The sequence below is a fragment of the Acartia tonsa genome, chromosome 6, assembly GCF_053477335.1.
Source record: "Acartia tonsa isolate MP-2025a chromosome 6, ASM5347733v1, whole genome shotgun sequence".
NCBI lineage: Eukaryota > Metazoa > Arthropoda > Copepoda > Calanoida > Acartiidae > Acartia > Acartia tonsa.
In genome coordinates, this window is record NC_137265.1 from 40,118,390 (window position 1) to 40,126,151 (window position 7,762).

At 34.1% G+C, this 7,762-nt stretch overlaps 1 protein-coding gene across 1 annotated transcript; it reads left to right on the forward strand.

Annotated features, from left to right (window-relative positions):
* Position 1: 1 nt before the first annotated feature.
* Positions 2-7,534, forward strand: LOC145323105 (uncharacterized). Its single transcript, XM_080165489.1, has 11 exons — positions 2-84; positions 519-579; positions 1,485-1,540; positions 2,066-2,182; positions 2,774-2,835; positions 3,407-3,620; positions 4,130-4,281; positions 4,756-5,046; positions 5,454-5,526; positions 6,381-6,540; positions 7,372-7,534. Exons 1-11 carry the CDS (start codon positions 24-26, stop codon positions 7,532-7,534), a joined length of 1,410 nt encoding a protein of 469 aa, XP_080021615.1. The 5' UTR covers positions 2-23.
* Positions 7,535-7,762: the final 228 nt, after the last annotated feature.

Here is a 7,762-nt window from a genome sequence, read left to right on the forward strand (position 1 = left end):
TACAAATTGAAAAATCTACAAAAATGAAGAAACCCAAGACAGGGTTTATCTATGTCAATGGCTCACAAGGAGAGAGGGCATCGGGTAAGAAAAATATATGGATACAACATCCATAAGTAGCGAAGCACAAAAAAATCATGAATTGGAATACAGGGGCGTCCAAGCTTTTTTTTTTGGGGGGGGGGGTAAAAAAAATTTAAAAGGGAGGCAATTCGTTTTTTTTGGGGGGGGGGGCGGGGTAAAATGGCGCGCTCCGCAAATTTTTCTTACCTCCCCCTTAAGATTTTCCGCTAGGGTTAAAATTTGCTTTGGGGGGGGGGGGGGGGTAATTACCCCCCATGAAATCTGTTGGCAGGGGTAAATTTCGTTACTCCCCCCCCCTAAAATTTTAAGTTTTTCGGGGGGGTAATTTAAATTTTATTAAATATTTAGTATTAAAAATGCGCGCGCAAATTTTGTTTTGTGAAATTTTTTGCATTTTGAGTCGGTCTTTTATGGAAGTCTTTCCTTTCTTTTAGATTACGCTGGCGAGCATCTTGAGATTGCAGACATCGTTGTTCCCATGAGAGGAGAATTTAGGTAAAACGCCTTTTTAACAATCTTAAAATGGAAAGAAGCTTGTAAATACTTTACTGATAACAATACAATAGGAAAAGAAAGATACCTAAACTTTTAAAAATTAAATATTTTTTTTCGTGTCGACTTAATATATAAAAGAATTACTGAAGATATTCTCTACGAGTCTACATATTACTCAAGGCAGAAGCGAAATTAGTAACGTGTCTGCTTGTTAACAGTTAGGTGTCGGGTTCGAGTCTTGGTCACACATCGTCATACTAAAGACGTTAAAAATTAAATGACACCTACTTCTGCTATGTCAGATGCGTCACATAACTAGTATGAGGAGGGGAGTGACTTGGCACATGACCAGGCGCAACTCTTCAAATATTTAGGACCTCCAGACAAATGTTTGGACAGGGGTGTATATTCTGCACAAGATTTATTTTTTTCCCCTGCTACAAAATTTTTTATTTTTCTTCCCCCCCTAGTTTTTTCTCACCAAGTAGGGGGAAAATGGAAAAATATTTAAAGAACTCTAAATTTTATTTATTTTATCCCTCCTACCACACATTTTTTAAAGTTTTTTTCACCAAGGAGGGGGGGGGGGGGAAATGTAAAAAATGTTTTCAGTTTTCTTAATTTTTACATTTTTTTTCCCTCCAACCACTTATTTTTTATTTTTTTCCCCCCTCCTGAGCAGGGGATCCCATGTAGAATATACACCCCTGTGTTTGGATGTCTATTTTGCGAATGGACGTTTTACACTGCAATTGTAAGACGCTGAGTATGTTTCAAGGTGCGGGGAGAGGTCTAGAACCCGAAGCAACACCAAGCCCCATCATCCTCATTTTACATATTAATGTTATCAAATGTTTTGCTAATATCCAACTGATGTTAAATGTCTATAATTTTAATGTTTTTAGGAAATGTCTCAAGGGAATGTTAGACAATGTGGCAATTGAAGTCATTTTTATAATCGGTAAGTTTAACAATTCAATATCATACACTGTGTGTCCACTAAGATCTCGTTAACGGCTAGACCGACGTTATTATTAGATAATGGCCTGTTTTAAGCTAAATGGCGGGTGTGTAGTCATCCTTCTTGTTCTAAAAATAAAATATTACCCTACCCCAGAAAGAGAGGGACAATAGGCTGGTTTTACACGAATGGGTCCCTAAAGTTTTACAATTACATTTTCTTATTCATTGGCATAGCAACTTAGGGGACTTTTATTGAATTTTATTAAGTGTTCAAACGTTTCAGCCCCTACTTTTAGATCCCTAACTCTACCTCCTTTTTTCCTTTTGTTTCAAACTTTGGAAGTGCCCCTATCATTTATTTTTAATCTGTTTTCGAATAGGGAGGTGGGGTGCAGAAAAATAGCCTAAAACTATCTCATAACTATCAAAAGTAAAAAAGAAATGGGCAATCAGTTCTGGGTTAGTCATAGCAAAGATATTGTTGAGCAACTTTTTCTTGCAATTAATTTTTAAAAAAATATAGGTATGATAAAGAACGACATAAGAATCCATCTAACAGCTGTTGGCATCAATGTAACTAAGGATGGCACTCTCAACATTTCCGCTTATGTTTGTGGTAAACTCATTGTTGTACTGCAAGGTTAGTTTTAGAGTAGACTCCCTACTTCATTTTTACTTACAATGTTCTTCAGTGTGAAATGATTTTTAACTGTAAAGCTTTTCTATAATTAGTGCCTATACTTTACAGTTAGCTCTTTTCGTTAATTGAGGCATGTTAGAATTGTCCTTTCGATTTTTAATTTTGCGTGATGATTCCTGTAAGAGTTAGGAACGTTTTGGAAATCATAGCATCGTAACCAGAAAGTCCATTAAGAGTATGCTAATTTTTAACTTTTTTGACATAAATTGTTCATTTGTATGTTAGTAGTATATACATCTGATTTTGGAAATTATGATTCCTAGGCCAACAAGATACATTTTTAAAGTGAAACATCTCTATACCTATTCAAGTCCCTAAATGTTAGAATTTCAATGTTCTTAATCAGAATTTCTTATTTACTTAGGTATCTTTGCAACAAGTTTATGTATGTTTATATACATATGTTTTTCTTATTAAGTGTTCATGTTTGTTTGTTCTACCGTTTAGTTTTAGATTTTCACTTTTATGGATGTTGTCATCCTTGTTTTTTTGTTATCGCCGTACTTTTTCATTCTTTCTAATTATATTTAGATTTAAACAGGGACGATTTAAAGAAACCGTTAGCGGAATTTATCACAAATATCTGTGATAAGGTCAGTAAGATCTTTTGAATGTTTGAAGTTTTTTAGCGTATCGTATTATAGACAGCTTTCCGCGGATAGTAAAATTAAAAATTATAAGATTGATTACAGTTTACTGAGCCCGGGCCAACTTAACTTGTATAGATTTTATTATTTTTATTTTATTATTCATGGAAAGTTATCTGTGATACATGATTATTCAGTATGCCACAGAACCGGTTTTAATCCACTGGATTTTAGTCGGCCCCAAAGCAATAATGGCATATTATTTACCTCTGATTAAGATACTTTGGAACATATAATACCTTGTTATTTCTCGCATCGTATTATAAACAGCTTTCTGCGAATATAAAATGTACAATTATACGATTAAAGCCAGGTTTTTTAGCCCCGTAGCCCCGAGATGCCGAAGGCGCGGGTTAAAAAATTGGTTTTAATCTTAAGATCTTTTATATACGTAGAAAACTGGAAAATATATGATATGATGCTAGAAAAAATTTTACAGTATGGCTGAGAACCGTTTCTAATCCACCGGATATTAATCGGTTTCGAAGAGATACGGGATAATTTGTTATATATTCAGAAACACGAATTTGGGGAAGAACTGACTGTCCAACTCGACGAACAAGATGTTAAAACTCAAAAAGTCGAATTACTTGATGCCAAGATGCCAAATAAACTAATTCAAGCAGATATTCGAAAGAACGTTGATGGGAAAAAGCTCGAAGAAAATGTCAATGAATCCCTTGTGGATGAGGTCTTTGAACCTGTTGTTGGATATCCTGGTATCTCTGAAGGTTTATTTACAAAAAAAATCGCATGTTATATTTAACTACTTATAGTTTTTAACGTCAGTGAAAAATACTCAAAAGTTTAATATGTTCGTTTGTGTGTTTCTTGTCTAGACTTCATGTATACTAAAAATGACTATGATTTTAAATACTAGAGGATTAATTTGTGGTTTAATCAAGTAGGAAAGGGTTGTACATTGAACTGTACCCAAACTGTATACACTAGTACCCAAAGTGTTATAACCACCGTATCTTATTCGTTTGCTCAAAGACTTTTATTATTTTCATTGTATTTTAAAGGGTTAGTTTCAACCAAGGAGTGTCCCAAAATTTCAACCAATATTTTTTTTAACTGAAGAAGGGATAATTTTGTTTATTTGCTTACCATATTGAGGATTTTATCTCCCATTGTCTTACTCATTTAGATCCATGTTTGGGGGGGATGAAAGCTATAGTTTGTTGAAATATAAACTTAAACTTATGTACCTATACTTGTTTAATGTTTATTCATAAAGGGGTGAAGGTAGAGTACACTAAAAATATCTTGGCGCCACCATCGGAAGATTCAACTTGGTTGGCATGGAGAAAATCTTCAAGGGCCTCTTCAACACCGTTGACTGGAAGCCTGGACGCATCTGGCGACTGCCTGGCTAGCCCTCCATTTCAGGTATTTATACACATTTTTTGAAAGAAACACATTTTGCTTTTTCCAATTAAATTTTTAAAATGCCTTTTTCGACATTTGTATGGCCCTTGGGACCTCCAAAACATGTATCTTTATAAAGTTTGTCTGTCTTAATCTGTGGGTCAAAAATGGGGTGTTACAAGGATATCTCCTTGGACACATGATAATTGTATTTTCATTAGTATTCAATGCTTATCTTTTACCGTTTTGTTTTCTGTAAAAAGCTGATAAGTTTTATTTGCTCACTTGTTACTGTGTCAAGATTTGAAATACTAAAGCTAAGTCATATTAAAATCCTTTCTTTGTTAACAATTTCTGCTTTAAGTTTAGTTATGTTACAAAATTTGACTATTGGTAGTAAGTCTATCATAATACTGTGCAGTGTGCATTGTATAGTTGTCTTACTAAAAAAAACAGCAATTTTATTTTAAAAGTAATTGAAGAACTAAATTTCAGGGCGTTTTAAAGAATGAAACAAGAAATTTTGATAGTGCAAAACGCGAAAACATTGAAGTTACTACAAATGTCTTGAGACAAGCTAACAGCCTTCTGACTGAGAACAACAACAACAATATACATGTTGTCAACAACGATTATGAGAAAGATTTGATTGCCAGTGACACTGAAACTGAAATCACAGAGCTGGAAGTTGAATTTGATGATTCAGTAGATGATCTGACATCATCTACTGAGTTAAGCACGTCAGATCCTATGGCTGATTCAATCAAGCAGAGTTCCAGATTAAAGGCTAGATTTTTTATCATTTGCAAGGAATCTTTTTTTTCCAGTATGGCTTCGAAACCAATTAATATCCATTGGATGAGATCTAGTTCTTAGCTTTACTAAAAACTCATGTGTGGCAACGTATTAAAGAAAATTTTTGACGAATATTGAAATAAAAATCATGAATTAATACCATTTTTTAGTTCGGTTTTTCGGCCCCCCTGGACGAACAAAACTGCTTTTGATCTTAAAATATTTTAGTAAAACTATTGAATAACGAAAGGATGCGGGATTGAATAAATAATAAAACAGTAGAGTTCAGTTTTTATTTATCAAAGCTTTCTTTCCGAAATTTCTTCTAATAAAAATGTCATTTGCCGTAAACTTCTGCCCTTCGAAATGTTATTTAAAATTGTAATTTTTTTATTAAGGACATTGGAAGATCTAAGAAAAGCAAGTCTCGTAGCCAATGGGCTAAAAATGCACGACTGACTAGTAGGAAAGGTAATATTTCAGAGATCGATTCTTAAAAAATTTTGCCCCACCAAGCGATTAGTGGGGCATTTTCTTTTTAGGAATCCACCTCAGGAGTCGTTCTGGGGCTTTGCCTCCTTCAGAAGTTGGTAGTAAACCTCAAACTACTTTTTTAAATAAAACAAGGATGACTATATGATTATCTATAAAAGCGAAACTATAAAAGTAAAATCAGAAGAAAGGACAAACGAACAATACCTCATGAGTCTAGACTGTCAGAACTTATGAACATTAATTTGTAAATCTAAATAAAATTTTGGAGCAAAATTGCGAAAATACAGGATACTGTAAAAGGACATACTTTTATTTTTAAGATTAACAGCATGTTTTAAATGATGGTTTGTAGTAATTATAGGTTGCTAAGCTTTCTAAACCGTACCTAAAAATTAAGAATCATTATGTAAAGTTTGAAATCAATAGGACAATTCTAACATGTCTAAATTAATTAAACCGGCAATTTATTACGGACGGATTGACTGCCCTATTTATAGAAAAGAAAAAATCAATGCACGTCGTAGTAAGCCTTTTTATCGAAACTTTATGCTCGGTAACTGGTTTAAAACCTGCCAAGGACAAGTACAAGGTACTTCATAGAACGTATCCTAGTAAGTTCTAAGTATGTCCTTAAACTGAATCCTGTGTTAACGTAATTTTGAACAAGTTTATACCTATGCATTTTTGTTTATACTTCTAAATTAATTTTCTGGTTATTAAGTTTTGACACTCTTCGAGTGTTTATTTTCTTTTGTTCTACTGTATGATTTTAGAGCTTCGTCTATATGGATGTTGTCATCGTGTTTTGTGATATGTAATATACTCTACAGGAAGATCTGGATATTCAGCTCTTACCAGGAACACTACAGCCCCTGGAGGAGAGTCAATCGGTTTCGAGGTACCAAAGATTAAACGTCAGAACAGGGCCAGTAGCAGTGATGCCAGCTCAGATTCGCCACCAGTGATCAGCAGAAAGGTTCGCTCTCAAAAGTAAGTGTTATTTCACCTTTATATTAAATCTAGCAGCTGCGCCCATAGCATCTAGAGACTCTTTCATCAAAGGAGTAAGAAGGGGACAGAAAAATAGCACAGAGGCTAAATCTAAAAATGTTAAGGGCTAAAAAAATTACCGGGACCTTTGTGAGCTTCTATATGAAGGAAACCTGTATTGTAGTTATCGAAATCTTAAGATTAAGACAAAAACTCATTATTTTATATACTAGAATTATTATTATATAAAAAGTAATTGAATGACTGTGTGTGTGTGTGTGTGTGTGTGTGTGTGTGTGTGTGTAGGACCAACAACCCGACTTGATGTATTTGTCCGTTGCAGTAGGGTCTACAGAATGTTTTTAACTTTTTTTTTTGGTTTGGGGACTGAAAAACGATACCTCATCTACCTTCCCTGTGCCTCTAGATGCCTTTAAGAGCGTAGTTAGTAATGAATAAAGTATAGCCAATGGTAAATTAAGCGTTCTAAACATTGGAAGGTCTATTTTCTTTAAATTTATCTCGAGATAATCGCCAGCTCCCACTTTTTGTAATTTTTAAGCTTAATATAAGAATACAAAGCTAAATACAAGAGCGTCTTTTAAATTGATGTAAAATATACATGGATATTATGACACGTAAAAAATTGTCGTCAATTTAGCTTGCGAACATGGAACTCATTTAATTGGACAGTTCGTTCATCCAGTAGGAGAGGAGGGATGGAAGGGGAAATCATTATTTTATCCCGCTGCGTGTTTCACTATATTAGAGAACATTTAAATGTAGTGTATGATCAAAGTAATAATAAATCCATTGTCTTTTATTACCTAGGAATTTGCGAGTAGCAGGAGAAAAATCCATACCAATCACGGATCCGGATCCGTTCGGCTACCATAAATTGATGGATTCTATCCCAATAACCTCTGCTGTCGCTGCTAATGAATCTAATAACAGGGAGGATAATGATACAAAAAATCATAAACAAAATAACTGATTGTAATGTTATAATATTTACTAGCGGCTACGTCCCCTAGTGGCCTCTAGGGGCACTTGAGGAGGTGGGAGTAAAGGTATGATCCCTACGTTTATTTGAAAATTCTAGATGTCTTGAACCCAAGTTTAAAAATTCCGTTAATACCATTTTTAAAGTAAACTTATCTTAAAAAACGATATGTCTCATCTTAGCAAATTAATGGGCTCATTTAGTCTAACTATAAGAATC